This window comes from Cupressus sempervirens, chromosome 10 (genome assembly GCF_028749045.1).
Source record: "Cupressus sempervirens isolate cs-2001-9-10 chromosome 10, ASM2874904v1, whole genome shotgun sequence".
Lineage (NCBI taxonomy): Eukaryota > Viridiplantae > Streptophyta > Pinopsida > Cupressales > Cupressaceae > Cupressus > Cupressus sempervirens.
The window spans coordinates 99,756,699-99,781,073 of record NC_143127.1 but is presented as its reverse complement, the minus strand read 5'-3'; the positions used below and the strand labels follow the sequence as shown (position 1 = coordinate 99,781,073).

Sequence of the window (24,375 nt, the reverse complement as noted above, 5' to 3'; positions counted from 1 at the left end):
ATCGATTAGCAAGTAGAAGACTTGAAATCAACTTGTAGAGCAAACTGAGAGCTAGGTATTGAATTAGTTTTAACTGACTTGAACTAGGGTAAATCTCTTAACAGAGTGGTATTAATAGATCTTTGTAAATTTCCTAACAGAGTCCTTACTTTGTTGTAAGTGTTAAATCTATAACAAGGTGAGACCTAGCAGTCTCTTAAGCCATTAACAAGGTAGACTCCTCACAGGGTAGATCATATATTATGATTAAACATTGTAACCTTAACTAGTTAACTTTATTACTGCAGTAGTGAAGATTTGTGAGTGTCACCCCCACCACAGTTTTACCTTCACCTTGGAGAGTTTCTGGGTAACAAATTTTGTGTTGTGTATTTTATTTTCATGCATGTGATTGATTCGATTTAATATTTTATAACAGATTTATATTACAAGTTTTGCATGCACAAGTTTATTGATAGGTGTGAGTGAATTGAGGGTAAGGCCACAATAATGATTCCCACTTTTCATCACAAAGAAATCAGATGAAAAGTGGGAAAATCGTCTTGTAGGGGCTTCAAATGAAACCCCCTAGGGCTTCATTCAAATTTGTGGCCTTAGGGGCTTCGTTTGAAGCCCCTTGTGCCAACTACTACAGGGGCTTCGAGCAAAGCCCCTAAGGCCAATAGGTGGCTGAAAAGTGGGCTAGGGTACTTCATTTGAACCCCCTTGGGGCCACCCAAATAACCCCTTAGGGGGATTCGAATGAAGCCCCTTCATTCGAAGCCTCTCCAAAGGCTTTATTCGAAGGTCCATAAATTGGAAATTTTACAAAGTTACTCAAATTTCAATCCATTTTTTCTCTTTTGAGGGCTTAAACAAGGGCTAAAGAGGTCCATATTTTAAAACTAAATATAGAAAATTGTTGTACTCTAAATAAGCTTTCCAATGAATATATTTTTAGTATATATTGTGTTTATGATGATGTTTAATTTTTAGTTTTATTAAATATAGGTTGTTTGGCATTCCAAAAATTTGGATTTGAAGCTTCGGGAAAAATAGATAATGAGAAAATAATTTTTTTCAAAAATATGTCCATCAAATGTATGTGTGTTACCTTTCTAGAAAATCAAGAAAAAATTCATTTCAATAAATACAACTCAAATTATATTGATAAAAAACAAACTATGTCTAAGTTATCGTTAGCATCACTTTACCACTAAATAAAATCTATATTTTTTAATGAAATCAAATATACTTGCTAGATATTGATCAAACGACTTGTCACTCTTTGAAAATGTCAATTTTCATATAAACCACTTAATTTTTTAAAAAAAAATTAAAATACTTTTAGAAACTAGATAGAAAATTCTTAAAATCACTAGTTTACATCATCGTCAAATTCTTTATGGTTTTATAGCAATATGTATTTGAAAATTAAGTTTTTTGTTAAAAACATCTACTTTGGTGTCAAACTTGGCCAAAAAGTGGGAACCATTACCATGGCCTTACCCTCGATGAAAAGTTTAAAGTGTTAAAGATTTTGATTCGCACCCCCCTCCCCCACCCTCTCAGTATCTTGTTTATCCTGTTTATACCTCTGTTAGTCAACAGTAGTTTATGATTCCCCTATTCTAAATCAATTTGAGTATAGATCCATGAATAGTAATCTTCTTTATCTCACAACTTCAAGACCTAATATGATGCATGCATTTTTTTTAGTTTCTCATTTTCAAGATGCTCCTAGATAGTAAATTTGAATGTTGTTAAAAGGGTATTCAAACCTATTCAAGGCATACTAGATTATGGTATGGTATCCTCGCAATAATGACTTTTCTTTGGTTAGGTTTACTAATTTTGATTGGGGTGGTTCTATAGATGATAAAAAGTCTACCAATGGTGTTGTATTTTTCTTAGGTGATCATTTTGTTACCTAACATAGCAAGAAACAAAACTGTGTCACCTTATTTACAGTTGAATTTGAACATTGCAAAAACAACATGTTGTACATAGTAAATTTGGTTAGCTTATCAACTTACTGGTATGAGTTTTTAGGTTCACAAGCCTATTTCTATTTCCCGTGACAACACTAGTGCAATAAATCTTTCAGGAACTATTGTCATGCATTCTTGCACAATACCTATTGCCATAAAGTTTCATTTCTTTCAAGAGAAAGTTCTTGCAAATGAATTTCAGCTTGATTATGCTCCTTCACTAGCTCATGTGGCCAACATTTTTACCAAGGCATTACCTCAAGAAATATTTCAACATTTCCCTACATAATTGGGAGTTCTCTCTCAATCCTTACCTCATTGATCTATGCATTAAATATGGGGGAGCTTGTCCCAAAAGTCCTATCTAGGTTGTTGCTCTTGGATGGAGACTTAGTAGTTATTTTTGAGACACTATGGGGTTTTTAGTGCTATGTTTCTTGTACAATTTCAATGATGTTCTTTATGATATATCTCTAGTTCATCTTGAAAATAATGTGCTTTGGTCATAGAATGGGTTATTATGCACATGATATATGTTCCTAGTCATATCAAATCTTGGTTATCCAGTTATGTTTACGAGGGCAGTTAGATACTTGATATTATTTTGACATTGGTTTTTCTCTAATATATCCTACAGGTATTACATTTTCTATTGCTATTTTGTCTATTGGTACAAGACTTGGGTGCATTATTACTCTTCTATGTATTCCATATTGGTATTCTATTTAGACACTACTCTTTCTATCTTTTTCTACTAGTATATTGATTTCTTGGAGACATGTCCTTTTGTCCTTGTCGAAAAAATGGGGAGAATTTTCTCATACTTGTTATTGTACATATTTTTATTCAAGTTACTATACATGTTTTTTTATACTTACTAGTCATTGTACAAGATGTTGATACTTGATTAATAGAGGGACATAGATTGATATTTTATTCATAGAGAGATGTTATAGGGATGACTTTTTTATACTAGTTTTTGTCACAGTTAGAATTTGTCATATCTTTTGTTTGTGATCTTAATATCAAGTGGATATTAGGTATTGTGATATCGGTATCATTATATTTGGTATCAAACATTGTGGTATTGGTTTTAGTATCACAAGGTTTGGTATCAGGTATTGTGATTGGTACCATGTTATACACATTTAGTCTTGATTGACATATTGGTATAGTTTACTGCTTAAAATTATGGTATTATCAACATTTGATTTATCTTAGCTTCATGTCATTAGATATATAGTTTGAATCCCAGTTGACAAAGTGTTTGATGCAGTCTTCATTTGCTTCATTGATGGTATATTTTCCCATCAAGGATAAAACGGGAACTTATTGAATCTCGGTTTGTCCTTGATGGCATGTCATTGAGTAGGTGGCAATTTTTTATTAGTGACTTGACAAGACAACCTTGCTACATATCCCTTATTGTGTTGGCACTTGAGTTAGTAAGGCATTATGCAAAGTGGCCACATGTTAATAAATAATTGTAAAGTGAAAATTGGCAAAGTGGTAAAATATTGTACAAACTCTGTAGTAATGTTATATAGATGATATTTCACCACATAGCCTTCATTATGCTAGTGACATTACAATTATGTTTGGTTGTAAAAGGGAAAAGCAATAAAAAGTGAATAAGTTTGATGTTTTATCAAGCCCTAAACACTCACTAGCCACCATGGTGAATTTTGATCGTAGATTGAGGAAGTTTTTGGACAAGGTATTTTATCGATTTTAGCTATGTTGATCTACCTTCTTCACCAGTTCAAATGGTGGTTGTGTTGCCAAAAGTTGTGGAATCCTTGCACAATTGCATTGACGAACATCCTCTAAACATGCATTGTTGTTCCTACATATTTCATTTCAAGAATTTCAAAAACAGAAAGGGTTGTTATGGTGAGTAAAATTTTAGTATAGTTTACTACTTGGTGACTCAAAAGAAAATATTTTCTTAGAACGTGATTGGCATTTAACAAAAAGGGTTTTTTTAGTTTGATAACTACCTTTGGTAAGTCGCTTAATGTTCTCTACTAATGGTTGTTTTGGAAAATAAAAAGAGAAGATAAAATGTGATCATAGATCAAATGACATTTTTTTATCTTTTTTTTTTTATGGGGGTGGGAGGGGGGGTTGGTGCATACAGTCAGTTTTAAAAGAAACTCTTGACAACATTTAAAACATACTATCTTTGTTATTATTTTCTTATAAAACCCTAACTACAGTTGGTTATCTTTGCTCAAGTATTTCGTGACAGCTTTGTGAAAACTTTTTTTTTGAGAGTTTGATACCCTATTTCAAAAGTAATAATAGAAGACACGAAGTTTTGACAAGCAATGTTACTTAGTTCTAAGATATAATGATTATAAAGGAAAGTAGTATAATGGAACCGTCGGTTGGTTGTAAATTGGATTCAGTAACAAAATTCTACAGATCTTATGATTGTAAAACATCATTGCATTTGTGAGATCACTAGTAAGCAGGTATTGTGAAAATTGTAACTTGAAAGGTGTTGGTACTCCTTGCAATTGGTGTTGCTAAACAGATTGTAACAGCTAGTGCTCATTCAATTAATCAAGATACAAAATTTTGGAGTGGCTTTTCTCCCTATGATGAAACTTGATAGGTTTTGAGGGTTTCCCACTCACCACAAAATCTCTCTCTCTCTCTCTCTCTCTCTCTCTCTCTCTCTCTCTCTCTCTCTCTCTCTCTCTCTCTCTCTCTCTCTTCAAAATTATGTATTTACAGTTGTCAAAATCATATAATAAAAAGAAATATTTCTTTTAATGTTTTAAAACTCTTTTCTAAGACAAGAACCTTGGCCATCAAATTTGGTTCATTTAGAAAACAAAAAAATCACAAACATCACCTAAAGTTTACTACTATCTCTTCGAAGAAATGCCTATAAAAGATCCAACTTCCTCTTGTATGAGGATGGGATGATTCCTTTTAGCTAAAATTATCCATATAGAGTGACTTGACATTCATATTCTATACAAATAAAATTTTGTAATTAGATATATAGAGTTTTGAAAAAGTTTGAGAATTTTATACAAAGAAAGAGATTTGAATTACTAACAAACAACTAGGTCCCTTTCCATGGTTAAAAACCCTTATTTTTAATTTTTATCTATAATCAAGAAATTGAGAGTCAAAAAGTTCCATCCTTGTTACTGAGGTAGGGGAAACGAGGTAGGAAAAATGATCCAGTAGCCGCCTAGGCTAACTTAGTGGATCTATAGTTCCTAATTTGTATGTCAAAATTTGTTGATTTTTTTCAGTGAACCTTTGTAGGTGAGTGAACAACTTAAAGCTAATCTTTCGACTTTTCCACATTTATGGACCTTTTTGTAGAACTCATAGAGTGCAAGGTGGTCTAAAATTGTCATTTTAAAACGTTCACCCAATACTTGCCACTAAGACCCCCCAATAGTCATTATAATACTTTTTGCACAAATGGACCAATAAACAACCAAGAAAACTAAAACTCATAAAAAATGAACGACTATTGGTGTTCATGGTGATTTGATTGGGCATGTTTGTGTGTAGGTACCAAGATTTTTTTGGGCGATAATTGGGGGGAAAAGGGATATAGAGGTAAGGTTGGTGGATGAATAGCCCAATTAGAAACTTACAAGTTTGTGAAGGTTAACTAGTATTCCCCAAACCCTCTATAAGGCAATATAGTACTCAAATGGTTCCAAGACTTCCTAGATGATTAGGATGGGTGACTTAGTCCAATACAAGGTGAATTAAAAAATTTTCAACACATTCTTGGTCCCCAAGCATCATCCAACACCTAAATCTCTTCAAATTGCCTTCTAGGCCTAGTTGCCTCTATTAGGTCTCTAGCAAGATAAAAGCTTGGATTTCTCTCAACTTTTCCAAAGTACTAACCTAACTCTATAGGTTTTCAAACACCCTTTTGGCCATACTACAACATGTCCAAAGCCAAGCCTAGGTTGTTTCAGAAAAAAACCCAAGTTCTTCAGGCTATCCTCAAACAACAAGCATAAAATAAGGCGATTTTCCAAAGCAACTACCAATGAATCTTATTTCTTGCCTTCAAGACTTTCAATAGTACCTGAATATGACTTCAAACCACCAAATATCCAATCAATTTGGTCCTTGGATGCCTCGAAGTAGTAAAGCCCCAAATTGCTCCTCAAAACCCTCTTAAACTAGGGCTTTCTTATTAGATGTTGTCCCAACACTTCTTGGATCAAAAAAGGGTGGATTCACCTTGCGTAGGGTGTATCTAGACACCTAAAATCATAAAATTAACCCCTACTTGAGGAAGATCCTCTTCTACTGCTCCATACCTACCTTTCCATTCTCCCATAACACTCCCTTCTTGGGTGATCACCTTCAATCAAACTCTCATCTGCACATGTAAGTGTTAGAATAGTACTATACAAGTCAGGGATGAGTCATTCCATGAGAATCATTAATTTCATTCATGGAATGATCATCCAAACATTAGATCTTGTCAAAAACTAGCAAAAAGAGCACTACTTTTAAGGGCAATCAACACTATTTTGCAAAACCAGAGATTAACAATGGACTTCAAAGCATTTAGAATGGATCCACACAAAATATAATGTCCACCAAGGGTTAGACCATCTTGTTATCACAAATCTATAAAGAAAACATCAAGATCATATCAAAATGGGGTTTTGTTGAGCTTTCTTGCACAGTCCGTACAATGGATCATTCCTAGTGCTACCCTCTGTACAATGCCTCCAACTTGACTTAATAACCTCCCTAACAACCATCCCAACCGATTTGGATCGGTTTCCATGCTTAGTTATGCCCAAAGCTCCTTAAAACTAGTTTCCCTCCAAAATGAACTAATCATTTGGATTCAAACATTTGAATTCTCCAACTTACAATTTATTAAATAAAACAACTATTTAACATTTCAAACTTTCCTATAAGAGCCTCAAGATCAAATTAACCAATCCTAGACCTTCTAAGACTCCTTAGAGCTTATTTGAATGCATAATTCCTTCCTACCCCTATTTCATCATTAAAGATCCTAAGGTCCTTAAAAGGCCCTTTAGGATTCATTGCATTTTCATTATCCTTAAAGCCTCCTAAGGCCATGATTGGCTTCAACACATGCCAATTGATTGGTTCATACTCTTCCTTGATTTTAATCCATCTTTTGTCTTCCATAGGGATCCTTGCATATCTTGATGCTCCTACATCATACTCCCCTTCTCCAATGAAACTCTTGTCCCAAGAGTTAATCTTCTTAGGCCAAGCATTGATCTTTGGTGACCTCTAGTATGCAAGGGCGAGGTAATCTCCTAAGGTGACCTGCCTCTTCATACAATGCCCTACACTTTCATACAAAGAATTAGTAAAACAATGCTCATTTGTTGACTGTCTAGCTGAAGGACACTAAGATGGTTTCAATGCCTTCATCTCTAATCCATTCCTTGGATAAAACATATGCCTCCCCATTTCTTCTTTAGGTATAGGTGGTGATTCCTTTGCAATGCCCACCCAGAGATCCTTGGAACAAGGATTTAATTCAAGCCAAGATATATATATATATATATATATATATATATATATATATATATATATATATATAGCACATGACAACATCATACATAGATCACATAGATTGCAACGGAAGACTTCACCAACAATCCGAGCAACCAACAAATCTCCAAATGCCACAACCAAATAGAATGACAAACTACGAAAGACACACAACCGAATTTGAATCAAAGCATCCTGAATTCAAAATGCAATGTGAAAGGGTTAAAGAACACCTAGGAGGGTAGTTGAAACACTTCCCAAAAAGTTTGGGTTGAATCGAAAAGTGTGCACTGTTCGCTCGAACATGTTTTTGTAATTACCAAGCAATACTTTAAATCAACACTAGGCAATACTTTTTAGTATCGTATGACCTTTCTCAAGAAGGGGTGCGACTCTTTTAGGGATTGGGTGACACTTATCTAAAGGGCGTGCGATACTATACAAGTATCGTATGACACTTATTCAATGGGGATGCAATGTTGGAATGTATCACACGACATTTCTCTAAGAGGCATGCGATACAATCAGAGATTGTACAATAGATCTCTATTGGGCGTGCGACACTAAATTGTATTGCCCCATGCTGACACATGGTCGCCCAGGAATGCAATAAATAACTCTAAGGACTAACTAAAGAGATAAATAGAGTTTACGACCTCCACATTGGGGAGTACCGGATCCACAATTTGAGGCGTAAACACTCGAACACAATACTAAAAGACAAAAACACAATCTAATCATCTAACAATCAGTGAAGGTAAAGTACAGAAGGAAACATCGCAATGTACGAAAACAAAATTGTAATAAATAGAAATAACATCACAATGAACAGGAATAACATCGCAAAGAACAGTGCAACCAAACTAAGTATGTGGTTCCTCCCAATTGTCAATAGCATCATAAGACCATCGTGGGTCCTAGCCATCCCTCACACGTAACATCCCAAACTACCGACAAGATCGTCGATGTTATCTTATGAGGATGTCACTACTAAAATATGCTACAACATAAGAATAAGAAAATCTAACATGCTAGAAGTAAAGTATAAGATAATCTAATAAATCAACCACATCATCTATCATTTTCTAAACATCAATACAAATAGGAAATCTAACATGCTAAACCAATCAAAAATAGATACACCAACGAAGTAATTCGCATCATCTAATCATATGCTAAACATCATAATATAGGAATGCGTCAATTAAATTGGCATCATCTAAACATGATATCCAAGCATTCCAATGAAAGCATAAATCACAAGAAAGCATACTCTAGAACCCGAAGTATCAAGTGAAAACATCTAGCAACAGTCACACTAGGATAAAAGACTTTCTTTGTACACCAATCCCTAGTAGTGGTATAGGTAGCTACACCTCCCAACCACGTGGAACCCGTAGGTCCACTCCCGCCATGCTGATAGAGATAATGATCCAACCACAAACACACATAAAGCACAACATCCATGGCTAACACTCACGCCAGACGGTATGATGACTGAAAACAAGAACATAGACAATGCATAAACTATAGGTCTTGGTCAAACACTCAATGGGCTACTAAGTAGGCACTGACATCATGGAGAGTTGCTTGGCATCGACAAGCCCAAGCTTGGATCGTGTGTCCTCTAACTTAAACAGGTGCTCACACATTGTGTCCTCAAACTTAATCAGGTGTTCACACATTTTATTATCTTATGTTTTATTACCACTCACACATTTTATTTAGTTATCACTTGATTAAAGCTTCTGCACACCAACCCTTGGAAAATAGACACTAAGTTGCGGAGATAGAAGCCCCCCTCCATATGCTACCCTACCCTACCCATGCTCATCCAATGATGAGTGCCCATAGGCATGCATATTCCCAACCCAACCCAACCCAAATGATCATAACTTCCGAAAGTACCACGGAAGATCAGGCCTCACAAGTCACCCAATAAATGTACGTGCATGTACTCATGTGTGGCACACCACCATCACAAAGATCATAACACAAGGACTAGATGAGAACATAAGCAAAATATCACTCAACCGAAAAGAAACTCAGGAGGATGGATTCTACACGAATCCCAAAGATAATAAAACCGTACATCATGAAGTCACTCAACCGGCCTCAATCTAGGAGTATGGATTCTACACTAATCCCAATGATGCAACAAGACCAAACATCGTGAACTCACTCAACTGGCCTCAATCTGGGAGTATGGATTCTACACAAATCTTAGTGTCCATGAAACAATAACAAAGGTCCAAAAGAAACAATAACATTAGGTATAAAATCACTGAACCAAACACAAAGTTAAGAGTATGGATGCGACGTGCATACCAATGCAATATAATACTGCAACAATGGTCTAACTGACATCCTACAGATAATCCAAGTCCACGACCAACATCATGCCAGGAAAACCTAAGAAAACTGGGCAGCACACAAGCCGAGGCAAAAAACCTCAAAACTCAAAAACTTCAAAATTAAAATTCATTTGGTCTTAGAGCACAAAAGCCCCAAATATCAAATAAAATATGGGTTTTGAGTCTGTATGCAACAACAGCTAGCGTGACGGTGCAAAACCCCAAACCCTCATCTCAGAAAACAGGGAAATACTCATACCTACCCAAGTGAGTAGAGCTAGCATAAGGGAACACTAGTTCTCAACCTCCTAACAAATGGCTACCAAAAAAAAAAGCTGAAACAAAGTAGAAACAATAAAATAGGAGAACCCTACCTCACAGCCAAAAGGGCAAAATGGGAATCTGAACCATAAAATAAAAATCTCGCAGAAGTAGCCAAAAATTACGACAATCCAAGGTTTCCCCAAGCTAGATCCAACGAGATCAACCTTGCGACGATCCCATGCCCGCAGCTCCCATAACGAACAAAACAATAAATCCTTATGAAGAGGATTTTGGGTTTTACTCTCAAACTTTCTAATTCAAAAGCGGTGAGGAATTAAATTCCTTTTTGGATACTTATTCACTTTTCAAGTGAATAATCGATTAGAGCAAATAACCAACCAACCTAGTTAAACCCCGAATCGACCCAAACGAAAATAGGTTATTCCTAGAAATAGGAATTCATCTATGGCAAAGCTGCCAATAATTAAATTCAATAAAATTAAAAGTTCGAAAATCTAAAAACACAAAAATTTTCTTAAGAACTTTCGCGACAATGTGAACCTCTAAGGGCCTGTTTGGTTGCTGGAATAGAACCAGAATAGTCATTGGAAATTAGAATATCTTTTTGTATTCTTTGTTTGGTGCACAGAATGGGAAAACGTATTCCATTTTAGCCCCAAAATGAGCATAACTCCATTCCAAAAAATACCTGTTATTGGAATGGAGAATAGGAATGAGTAGGGTTTCCACACTCAAATCACTATCTTCAACATGAATTTGCCCAAAGTTTGATAAAAAAAAGCTCATTTCGAGAGCAATGAAATTATCTATGAGTTGCCGGATCAACCACTCCTCGATCCGTCTCTGTAGCTATACTATGTTCAGATCTACAGAATGACCAGTCGCAACATTTTTAGAAGACCCTCCCTTTCGTTTTCCACACCCTCCCTCACAACATTTTCATAAGGCCCTCCTGCATTTTCCACTCTGATAGCATTTTCATGGCCCTGGCTTGCAGTGATTGTTTCATAGTTATAAAGCTTATTGTTGACACTTCCATGGCCCAGTTTATAACCTTCATGGCCCTCACTTGTTGCGATCATATTTTGCTTTGATAGTGCTTCTTACTGTGATATCTCTGAGGAGGATGTTGAGGAGGGAGTGAAGGAGGTTGTTTGTTTGTGCTGCACCTACAAATGTTGTTGGGTGATTGAGCTCGATGCCCTTTTTTTTTTTTTACCTCTTTCAGCTTCCTCTCTTCAATGGCAGCGCTTTCAACTTTTCCAATTAAATTTTAGATGAACCAAATAGGGCTGGGATTTCCATTTTGCATTCCCATTCTCCATTCTCATTCCCATTCTTATTTTCCATTCTAATTTTATATTCCTATGCCTGTAACCAAATGGGCCCTAAATGCACAGACACACTCATTGGTCTAATCACATAATGAAAATGAGTTCAAATTTAATAATTGCCGAAAGGATTAATTAATCAATCAATTAATATGAGCATACGTCGACCATACAGGGATGACATTGGCAAAATATGAATGGCCGAATCACTAACTCCATATGCCATTGCCGAGGATATAAATCATGCTCACTAAAATTCACAATCAAGCGCAATTGCATATAATAACATAGCCGAAGCAATAAATGCATTAAATCACCTAATTTAACCATTTATTCTATTATACTGGAACAATCTATTTACATCACTGACGTTTGCATATAGCATAATGAAGCAAGAATGAAGTAAATAACCATAGCATTAAATCCATCACATAACATAATCAGAGATACGTTCAAATACCAGATAACCATATATCATTATAAAACACATTTTTATCTCAAAATGACATCATCATGCAATATGATCATCTGAATGACATAGTAGTCTAACATCTATGATATTGAAATCAAAGTATAACATCTGACCCCTCAGATCATCTCAAATGAAAAACATAACATGAGTACAAATATCTCTTGGATCAAAAATATAACAAGGTAAATATCTGCAACACAAAACCAAGGAATCCAACATGGAGAATCCATTTCTACTTATTTAAGCATTTAATAAAGGTAGTCTACACAACATTATAAGGCACTTAAAACACATAAGCGTACATAGTCATAAACATGACTTACCATTGCTACAGGAACCTAGTCCAATATAGTAGGTAATAGTACATAGTGCGATCTCTCCACACATCTCAGGTAATCACGGAACGACATCATGATACCACATCGATCCTGGTAACCATTGGCACAAATCTCAGTGAACCGTAAAGCACATCATAATCTCATAAATCAGCCATAAGCATAATCAAAGCAACTAATACAATAAAATAAATCCAATCACCTCAACGGTGTAGACTACTCATGGTCCCAATCATGATCCATCACAACGAAAGATCAACAAGGTTGCATCCATCAGGATGACTTACAGAAGTCAAATGGGAGAGGCACTACATCCTTTATAGGACGTTTAACTACCCCAACTTGCGCAAAGCTTAGATCCCAAAGCTCTCATCCTTTAGGACTGTACTGACTACTCTGTGACTACAATCCTTTACTGTTGTACCATTCAGTATCATATTGTACTCACATATTCATTTATTGCCCAAAGAACATTACAATATGTTCTTCTTGTTCTCTTAACAAAGGTTGTAACTCATATCTCCTACCTTCATGATGGCCTAAGTACTTGTTTATGAAACCATCATGGATAACTCTTGTAGACCATTACCAAGATCTTCCTAAAATCAAATGTCCACAAGTCATATCAAGAACATCACACCATACCTTATCTTTGTACTTTCCGACTGAAAATTCAATCATGACTTGATCACTAACAAGCATATTCTGATTCATGTTCACCCAAGTTGCACAAGATGGTTGAGGATGTGTAAAAGTTTTTAGATTCAACTTCCTAACAACTTCATCAGACACTACATTATGACTTGCTCTTGAGTCTATAATGAATTGACATACTTTACCTTGGATCAAACAAGTGGATTTGAAGATGCTTGGATTGTGAGGTTTTCCTCTTCCCATTAGCAAACATTCTCCCTCTTCAGGTAAAGCCAAAATGTTTCTGAATTCCTCGTCTTCTTTGGGTTCCTCTTGGGTTAAATTGATTCTCTTATCACCGCCCTTTGTCTTCAATCCATTTAGGACACCTATATGATTGATGGCCCACTTTAGTACAAGTAAAGCATCTCCCTGTGAACACTCCATCATCTCTTCATCCATGTTGTCCTCCCCTCTATCCTCCTCTATAGCCTCCACTTGTCTCTGATGTGTATGGTTTATCCTTGTCTTTATCATTGTTGTTCTAAAAATCAGTAGAACCTCTACCACCTCTTCCTCTCATTAATGAACCTCCTCTTCAACTAACCTAGGGGTAGCAAGACTAAGTTCATCTTGGATATTGAACCTAAGTCCCCCCATGTACCTTGCAATCTTCTCTTCAACATTTTCATCATGACTTACCCTTATGTCCAATTTATGAAACTCTTCAGTGTACTTATGTATATCCATGTCTTTTTGCTTAAGACCCTGCAACTTCTTGTATAACTGCACCCTATAATCATTAGGCATAAATTTTGCCTTCATCTCATCCATCATAGTGTACCAAGATGTGATTTTTGGCTTCCTATTCTTCTATCTCTTTACTTGAACGCAATCCCACCATAGTGGAGCGTGTCCCTTCAACTTTGACATTGCTATCTTCAGCTTTTGTCCCTCTTCAACATCCTCACATTCAAAGAAATTCTCCATGGAACTAAACGAATCTATCAATTCCTCATCATCCATCTTTCCTCTATACATAGGCAAATCTGCTCTTGCCCTTATATCTCCACTCTTTATATGACTTTTACAAACCTAGCCATCATTATATCTTCAGGATATAATTGTTCTTCCTCCTGGGGTACTTCTTCCTCTTCTTCAATTTCTACTTCCTCATCCTGTCTTCTGTCTTTATCCCTTTTTTCTAGTGCCAAGATTCTCTTCATCATGATTTCCATTGTCTTATCCTTCTCATGACTCTCCTTCTCTCTTTGTTCTAATGTTGCCTTCAACTTCTTGTTATCTGCCAACTATTCTTTGACTATCCTTGCCAACTCCACGTTTGTCATCCTTGTGGATAAATCTCTTTCCCCTTTAGACATGGTTCATAATCTCCTTGACAAGTTGGATCAACTCAAGTGCTTCTCCTCAAAGGATACTTCAACTCTAAGGGCTAACTAAGGATCCAAACTACAAAGTTCTTAAGACCACTTCCCCAACTTCCAAAGGATTCCGCTGATACCACTTGATGTAGAGGTAAGGGTGGTGTATGAATAGCCCAATTAGAAACTTATAAGTTTGTGAAGGTTTAGTATTCCCCAAACCCTCTATAAGGCAATATAGTGCTCAAATGGTTCCAAGACTTCCTAGATGATTATGATCGATGACTTAGTCCAATACAAGGTGAACTTAAAAGGTTTCAACACATTCTTGGTCCATCATCCAACACCTAAATCTCTTCAAACTGCCTTCTAGGCCTAGTTGCCCCTATTAAGTCTCCAGCAAGATAAAAGCTTGGATTTCTCTCAACTTTTCCAAAGTACTAACCTAACTCTATAGGTTTTAGACGCCCTTTTGGCCATACTACAACATGTCCAAAGCCAAGCCTAGGTTGTTTTAGAAAAAAAAACCCAAGTTCTTCAGGCTGTCCTCAAACAACAAGCATAAAATAGGGTGATTTTTCCGAAGCAACTACCAACGAATCTTGTTTCCTACCTTCAAGACTTTGAATAGTACCTACATATGACTATAAACCACCAAATATCCAAATTAATTTGGTCCTTGGATGCCTCCAAGTAGTAAAGCCGCCAAATTACTCCTCAAAACCCTCTTAAACTAGGGCTTTCTTATTAGATGTTGTCCCAGCACTTCTGCGATCAAACAAGGGTGGATTCACCTTGTGTAGGGTGTATCTAGACACCTCAAATCATAAAATTTACCCCTCCTTCGACAGATCCTCTTCTGCTGCTCCATACCCACCTTTCCATTCTCCCATAACACTCCCTTCTTGGGTGATCACCTTCGAACAAAATAGTATTATACAAGTCAAGGATGAGTCATTCCATGAGAATCATTAATGTCATTCATGGAATGATCATCCAAATATTAGATCTTGCCAAAAAATTAGCAAAAAGAGCACTACTTCTAATGGCAATCAGCACTATTTTGCAAAACCAGAGATTAACAATGGACTTCAAAGCATTTAAAATGGATCCACACAAAATATAATGTCTACAAGGGTTAGACCATTCTCTGATCACAAAGCTATAAAGAAAACATCAAGATCATATCAAAATGGAGTTTTGTTGAGCTTTCTTGCACAATCTGTACAATGGATCATTCCTAGTGCTACCCTCTGTACAATGCCTCCAACTTGACTTAATAACCTACCTAACAACCATCCCAACCGATTTGGATCGGTTTCCATGCTTAGTTATGCCCAAGGCTCCTTAAAACTAATTTCCCTCCAAGATGAACTAATCGTTTGGATTCAAACATTTGAATTCTCCAACTTACAATTTATTAAATAAAACAACTATTTAACATTTCAAACTTGCCTATTAGGACCTCAAGACCAAATTAACCAATCCTAGACCTTCTAAGACTCCTTAGAACTTATTTGAATGCATAATTCCTTCCTACCCCTATTTCATCATTAAAGATCCTAAGGTCCTAAAAGGCCCTTAGGATTCATTACATTTTCATTATCCTTAAAGCCTCCTAAGGCCATGATTGGCTTCAACACATGCCAATTGATTGGTTCATACTCTTTCGTGCTTTTAATCTATCTTTTGTCTTCCATAGGGATCCTTGCATGTCTTGATGCTCCTGCATCAAAAAAGTAATGATTAATGTGGCAGCATTTCGTACATGGACAGCAATTGGTTTGTTTCCCCTAAAGGAGCTTCCAGAGTGGTTCAATCGCTCAGAGTTCGAGTGGGGAGGGACAGGTGAAAAAAGGCAAAGCCATTACAGGAAACTCTGGAGGACACATCCTCTTGTCAAGCCTCAATTGCTTTAGTGCAAGCGTACAGGAAAAGAAATGATCTATCCCAGATTTGGAATGTATACCGCCAAGGAAAAGAATCCAAATTCCAATCAATTCCCACGATATGTGTCCGATTTTAACATTAAATCTGTTACTTAACTAAACAGCTTTGTCAGGGCACAAATAAATTGTAAAAGTTTCCTGTATCCACAGATGGTGGCCCCAACCAGAGCTCTGTACAAGTTGGGCAACGGACCCAGTGTAGTGGAGATTCGACGGCTAATCGGCTCTTATGTTTATTTGGATTAATCAATGGAACTTGCGAATCAATATAAATGAAATTATTGCATTGAAGAACAATTATATTTGTTCTCCCAATTTTTTTTAGTAATTTGACATAAATGATTTAGGTACAGTAGATCTGCAGTCCAATGTGCAGCACGAACATAAACAATCTTCCTCCTTTTTAAAATTGTAGTGTATGGAACTACTTTTGCAATGAGCTACCTGTGCGTTGGAAATAGAGGCCTGCATCCCCTTCTCCGGAAAAGCTTCTTTGCTACGAGTTTCAATTGTCTGAAACAGCCGAAAAATGCCTCTCAAAATTGTATTCATTTCATTTGTAGGCTTTTACAGTAGGACACTCTTAACGGTCATGGCATCAATGGCTAGAAATCACTTGTTTCTGGTTCCACCCAACAATATGGCAACAACTTCAATATTCTCCACTAAGAACAACTACATAAAATCTTTAAAATAAGTCAATAAAGCATTTGTCACAGGTAGTTTGAAGATTGAATTGTGTAGATAAATATTATTCTGAAATGATATGAATCGATGAAATATTTGATGAACAGCACTGAGGACTCAATAAACGTAACATTTGGCAAACAGTCTTTGAGGATTTCGTGAGTTCCACGTGCTCATGTTTATAGAATCGAAGAGAGCAGATTCAGTACGACCATTTCCTGATGTTTTTTTTGTCAAGTATTCGAGAAAAACTACTATTCTTATGAATTAAGTCATGTTTTAAAAACTGAGACCTATTATTATGAATTAAGTCATGTTTTATTGGTGTACTGATGTTTTAGCACTTATGTGACATCACATGATTTATTAGTATTTAGATTCAATTATAAGTAATCACCAACAAGCAAAATTTTTAAGATAACTCACAAAACAGCCTTGAAGACGTATAAATTTAACATTAGATAAACAATTATCTCTACAAATCTAAATATTCTAACATTAGATAAACAATTATCTCTACAAATCTAAATATTCTAGAGATAAGTATTTTATTCTTCCATCTGCCATTGAAGCTTTTGGTGTAATATTTGACAAAGAGACTCGAGGATTTTACAAGTCTTTCACATTTGAAAATTTGAATGTGCATGTAGTTTGTATAAAAATGTAAGCAACATTTGACAAAGGGACTTGACGATTCTGCAAGTCTTTTAACATTTGCATGTAGTTTATATCAAAATGTCGGCAAAAAGTGGTGGGGCACTCAACAAACTGCAATTAAGCGCTGCATTTTTGTTCAGGATAACATGGAATGATTCCCTGAGGCAGAACTTGGGTCTAAGTCAAATGAAAACATGTGGAATAACTGCACCTCTAGAACAAACTTAAAATAAAAATAAAATAAAATTATTTGCGACATGAGATATTTAATCTAATATCCATAGCCTCGGGCTTTACAAAATAAAATTAAGACGTTGAAATTCAATTATTTTACATTCTCAAATAGAAATTATTAATTTCAAAAATTAAATGAATTCTAAATTGAATCAAAAAGGGAAAATTGAAAAACACTATCTGTAATCAATTATCAATACCGTATCGCATCGTTAAAACATCAATTAACATTTTAAGATTTCACTTCCAAAAAAGAGCTGTGTATAAAGTTTATAACACACATTCAAAGATCATTGAGAAACAATTCGATTGCTTGATGAAAATTTAAATAAGATACAAAGTTAATACAAGGTGATTGTTACCATTGACTACTGCTAAAACTACTCAAGATGAGAATAATAACATATCAGAAAGCTTGCTTTGTAAATCAGCAACACTTGATGACAGAGGTAACAACCAGCCATGTACACAGGAACCCTCCTCAAAGACAAAAGCTCACTTAAAATCTCTCTTACCGAACGATAGAAAAAGAATGATAGGATACTGACTTTCAACTACACTCTTAAAGCCATTTGATCCTGCCAGGAAACTTTCGGTTTTACCACTCTGTTAGGTAGAACAAATCCATTTGGGATGTCTTTAAAGATTGATAAGTTTAGATCAGCAACTAATCCACCATTTTCAAGAACAGATTTCCTTTCAGAAGTTTCATGATGTGCAGCTTCTTGTCGGTCTGACGTTCTCAGTGGCTCCCAGAATACCTGGAATTCTCTTGCAACCGGGGGCTTCTGCACAAAATCCCAGAAACAAAATAAACTCCGATGTATCGATAAGCTTATTAGTTAATATTCGAATGTTTCTGGATTCAATTGTGTCGTTTTTTTGCATCGATGTTGATCCATCATCAGAACGAATGATGAAAAAAAAGCCACACCATTGAATCCAGAAACATTCTGAGAATATCTATGGATTGTGGAAATTCGCTCTATTAGCTTATTACTTATATTCAGAATAATAACTATTATGGGGTTGCTCAATACAGCATCCCTGGATAAAGGTCTTACATTTTCATAAGGATGGGGAGAGGTGGCTGATGTGTAAGGTTGGTTCCTTATAGCCTGACATGCAGCCTCTTCTTCAAAGGATGTATCCATAGTTGCACTTTTGTAGTTTGTAGCCATAGGTTGTGGAAAGAAAGATTGTTTTGGATGTACATTATTGTATTCAGCTCCTCTAATTGACAAGGCAGCTGCAGATGGGTTATGAGTTGTTGCTGCATTAACTTGCCCCTCTGATGGTTGCCTGATTAGATGCCTATACCTGCGCCTCATGAATCTGCAGGTCACCATAAGATAAAATGTCTTTACTCTTGATTACATAAATTCCTACAATGTCGGACAAAGTAGCAGCAAGCAAAAACTAAGCACATTGTGCAACAATTTGACTGAAAGCATAAAACCCCTTGCCTTACATGGAAGTCAGAATTGCCAAACCTATGTGCAATAGATAAATTGATAAATAGCAAAGAGAAAATAACTCAAACCTGACTTCTGCCATAAGATTTTCCTTCTTCAGCTTTGCTCTTTGCACTCTTTTTTTCAAGGCCCTAGTTTCCTGAAGAACAAAAACCCCAAAATCGTTTCAGAAAATTACACAACTTATTTCACGTTCATAAACAAATTACACAGACGCAAACCCATTATTGCCAAAAAATTGTTGCACAAACCCATTACTGTTGCAAAAAGATCGCTGCCAGAATAAATTTGAAAAAAAAAACTCATATAATTTCAGAATCACGCCCTGATTAGGAAATAAAAATAACTCCAAACGCAAGCCGCGGAAGATACCTACATTCTGGTTTTCTTATACAAAGGTTAATCAAGATTTGCTTCTTAACCCCACAGGAAGGAAATGAAACCAAACCATATGAAATTGAACAAGTATTCGACCCTCATGAAACACCAGGTTAATAAAACGCAATAGTGTGAAATCCCACAAACATAAAAATCAAACAGAAAACCTAACCCAAAAGGGGCTTTTTAGAAGAGAATTCAAATTCATTGTTTCTGAAATTGATCAAAGGCAAAATCTTTAACAGTTTCAAGATTTTAAAAAAGAGAAAAACAAAAAAATCAAACCCAGATTTATGAGGCCGGCCAAAAGCTTCAACCACTGAACGTGTCAAAAAGGAACTGAGGAGAAACCCACCAAAGTTCTCAAATCTCAAGCTTAGACTCTGAAGCCCCACTTGAAACTGAAACCCTAAGAGAAGGCAGCGGGACTCTATAACCCTAACCCTAGACATGCAAAGAGGAAAGAGGGGATTCATTTCCATGGAACTTAAGCCTGACCCAGACCATGAATCTCAAAACCTAGGCTAAAAACAGAATAAAACCCGGGGCATCTAAATTAAAACGATTCGAAACACTCACCCGCTGCAAATCATTGTAGTCTTGCTTGAGGCTCGCGTGCTTCACCGCAAGTTTTCTCATATCCTCGTCTCCAGCGGCGTCCCCTTCAGATCCTCGCTTCTTAGACATGACTGATTTGTAAGAGGAAAGCAGATAAATGTCACAAAGACGAAAGGAGAATGTAAATAGCAGCAGCAGGGCGTATGGTTGCAGGAGATAATGAAATGCGCAATTATGGTAAGGGCGGCAAGGTGTTTAAGGTCATGGGTAGGCGAAGGTCGGCGAAGATTGCGAACTGGGAAAGGGCGGGTAAGGGTAAGCCCAGGGTGAAGGAGAAGGAGAATAGACTAGACTAGGGGAGAGAAGCACGAGGAAATAAAGGGGCATTGTGTTATCCATTATTTGCGTTGCAGCAAACATGGCCACGCCTCTGACCGCACGGTGATGCGATAAACCAGAACACACCCAACGGAAGTGGTGTGCCGGCGTGGAGCCCATTCTTAAAGACTGTTCGGTTATGTAATGGGCAGGCGGGGCAGAGAACGCCCAATGCCCATTTCTCTGCTCTGACCAAGACAAACGCCCACATTTCCTCTCTCCCTCCCACCACAATTATATCTTTACTTGTGCATGTCTGAGTCCGCCTCTGTCTTTCACTCTGCTTATTCACCCATCCTTGACCGTCAATGACGCCGGCATTTAAATACACTGAATGGTAGCGCCTGTGGCGTTCCGCTAATCCCATTTTCCGCTGTCCAATGAGCAGGGCCACCTGGGCCACTTATCATTTCCACATCCTTTTCCGTCCCAAAACAAAACCCTAAAAATCTACGGAGCGGGCAGCGGGAAAGGAGAAATCGTCAACATAACAGGCGCATCCATCAGAAGAAAGGACAGCGCAAGCCCAAATTTAACTGCAAGAAGGAAAATACCCATCACCGTGAGTTCTACACCTAACTATTTATAGCTTGGACTTTACCAAAGCTATGTACTGCGTAACCACCATCACCGAATCATCCAGATTCCAAAAAAGTCCATCAAAATCTTGTTTAGTTTATAAATCCCATTTCCCTCCCCAAATTGAAAATGGGAAAAATTCCTGGACAAGAACCGTGGGAAGCTGTGTCCATCGCCGATGTGGACGTCGCCGATGGAGTAAAGAAATTGAGTCCGTTTTTTGATCAAATCCATGAGTCTTTGTGGAGGGCGGTGGAACTGACATTTGTCCGACAAAAAGTCTGATCTGGTGGGGAAATGTGGTTTCCGTGAGGTGTGGGTTGCATCATGAATTCAATGCTGTCACAAACGACTATATATTGGTTTTGACTGTGCAGAAGAGGAAATTCGTGGCCAAACATGGAAGAAAGGAAGAAGAAAATACCCGAGTACTGCTCCCAAGGGACAGAGTACGTGCATTCCAAGCTCTCTGAAATCAATCTACGCCTTATATTGTCTGTGTATGTTCACATTCTAAGATATTCTTTTCGTGTCCTTTTCCTACTGGAACAAAATTCGATCCAAAATATGTATATTAATAAAGTACAAGCAAAAAAAAAGTTGCATTTGAGGCGGGGTTCTTGCAAGTCTGTTAAATTATTATTATTACCAGAGTAATGTTCCTTGTGTTAGAATTTTTTATTTATTTTCCCTGGACGGTGTTTTAGTCATTTAAGTCATAGTTATGGTGAAATTTTAGAATTATTTGTAATTTGAAAAAAAATAAAAAAATTATAAGGAAAATTTCAAGATTGTATAATCAAATATAATGTGACAAAATATCTAGAAAGAAAAAAAGAAGTGAGAGTAATATTTGTGAAGGAGTCATGTTTTGTTGGTGTATAGATATGCAACCCCAGTTTTGTTGTTTTCTAGTTCTAAGGAATATTTTTCGTTCAATCATGGATAGTTACTATCAACAATAGCAACTTTAAAGTCACAATTGCTTGTGCAACATTGTCAAAAATATTGGCATAAAATTAACAAATGATATCACAAATATTGAAACACACTAAACTACTAAGTGCTCTCCCTTAATGAAAACTTAGTATCCTCCTCCTACGAGAGGAGATCGTGCTCAACAAGATTGGTTACAATTGAAAAATAAGCACACCCATGAATAAGTACCTTTCCAATGTTTGTTGGTAGAGGATCTTCGAGTTGGGTGTCCTCCAAGAAATTCCCTTGATTAACTCTTGTCATTTTTGTTACTTGAGTGACCGTAGAAGAAAAACAAAATGAAATGTTGATAAACATAACAGGTGGAACCCTCTTGAGGTCATCTCATACATTGTTCATGTTTGTTACAAAGTAGATGAATAGGATTTCCCTCATTCTCTTCCTTGTGTTTTAATAGTCTAGTGGACTTTTTTGTAGTTTTTGCTATTCTACTACTGGTTAATGCCCACATGGACTTTAATGGGGTGATTTTTTTACCCATCTTTTTTGTAACTATACGATTACATTTTAAATGGTAATATAAACATTATTAGTTTAAAAGATTATATTAATAAGTTCGTTCTTTGCATTTTGGGTTTAGGACGATTAAGTTGTTTTTAATATATTCATTGATGTTAATTTAAGTTATTGATATTTTTATAATTATATTACATGTTAAACAAATAGTGTTGATTGAAATATGCTAGTATGAGCCTTCATGTAGATCGCTATTGCAAGTGTGGATTTAACTGCCAAAATATAAAAAATCTTTAATTCAAAATCAAAATAAAATGTTTTATTATTTTCTTCATTTGTTTATATTGAACTGACATAAATTCATGTTTATCAAATTGCATGCTTAGGTGGTGTTTAGAAACTTGTATTAAAGTGAAACATTTAAGATCTAGGATGGATAGAATTTTTGGACAATATTTATGAATTACACAACAAAAGGATACAATGAATTACATAAGCACTAGATCAATATTTTATTAGTATGGTGCACATTTGTTTGTTATTCCAAACTTAGGTTCATTGTTGTTAAATTGGCTTATCCAAGGGTCTAACTAAAAAGGAATTGACTTAGACTATCTAAAACATTCTCAAAGGTATTTGTAAATATATACCATCTATTCATACATAAATCTAAGTGCTAGAAGTTGAGGTGAATATGTTCCAATCTATAGAAGCCGATTATATTAGGTGTGGATGGTTATAGGCTCATTTTTGTGCATCAAGATTGGTTTCACAACCACATAATTAACTCCAAACAATGCACAATTAGATTTGGAGACTAATGAGCAAGTGCTAAAGTCTAAAATCTTGGGAAATAACTTTTTGACATATTGATAAAGCCATCTACATTGAAGTCAAAGATAAATAACTATACATTACTATATTTGTGTTTCATATTTATGTCAACATTAATCACAAAATTTAATTTGATTATCAATGTCAACTCCCAAATTCCAATCTTTACTATTATTATTTAAAATACTTTTTCTTTAGATGAATTATAGAGAAAACACTTAACCTTTTATTTTAACTAAACCCACCTTTAATTTATTAATCTAGCTTGAAATTTGAGAATTTATAACGTTTATTGAGTAGCCAAATCAAGTTAATGGGATAAGAAGAAGATTACATTGTCGAACACTTTCAAATATTGAGGAGGACAAGGGGGTTAATTAGCATTCACTAAAAACTTGACCAATATTTAAGTATTCATTCTATTTGGCTTGAGTGCATAAGTAAATAACTAAAATAGAGAGTGTAACACACATAACACACAAAACAATTATATGGAAATCCTAATGTGGGAAAAACCATGGGGATGATAACACTCACTTTATGAAGGAAATTTGTCAAAGATTTAAGCTTGAGGTCAAGAAGCTCATTGATCTCGATATGGACTTACAAACTAACGCACATTGCCTAAGGGCAAGAGACAAAGAGCTTGCAAATCACTTAAGGTCAAGTCTTCAAAGAAAGATACATTAACATTGATTGTAATGTTTTATATTGATTGAACTATGTGCAAGTGTATTCTTCTACAATATTGATTATATTTTGGTGTTTATACTTTTATGACTATGTTCATCTTTATTTATTTGCACATTGACACTTTGGCACTTCACAATATCTCATGTGTTGTCCTACATAATTCTCTTACTTTCTTTTTGGAAAGATATT

The 24,375-nt window shown here is 35.9% G+C and overlaps 1 protein-coding gene across 1 annotated transcript; it reads right to left on the bottom strand.

Moving 5' to 3' along the window:
* Positions 1-18,129: 18,129 nt before the first annotated feature.
* Positions 18,130-20,921, bottom strand: LOC149532771 (uncharacterized). The gene is made up of 4 exons (XM_089803176.1): positions 20,269-20,921; positions 19,380-19,450; positions 18,901-19,171; positions 18,130-18,624 (listed from the first exon to the last, which is right to left on the bottom strand). Exons 1-4 carry the CDS (start codon positions 20,374-20,376, stop codon positions 18,391-18,393), a joined length of 684 nt encoding a protein of 227 aa, XP_089659302.1. The 5' UTR covers positions 20,377-20,921; the 3' UTR covers positions 18,130-18,390.
* Between the last annotated feature and the right edge of the window lie 3,454 nt (positions 20,922-24,375).

Excerpts from the sequence above, each read along its gene's own strand:
- LOC149532771 (XM_089803176.1), bottom strand. The coding sequence starts at position 20,376 with ATGTCTAAGAAGCGAGGATCTGAAGGGGACGCCGCTGGAGACGAGGAT. Across the intron at positions 19,451-20,268 it reads ACTACAATGATTTGCAGCGG|GAAACTAGGGCCTTGAAAAA; the intron begins GTGAGTGTTTCG and ends TTTGTTCTTCAG. Across the intron at positions 19,172-19,379 it reads AATCTTATGGCAGAAGTCAG|ATTCATGAGGCGCAGGTATA; the intron begins GTTTGAGTTATT and ends GGTGACCTGCAG.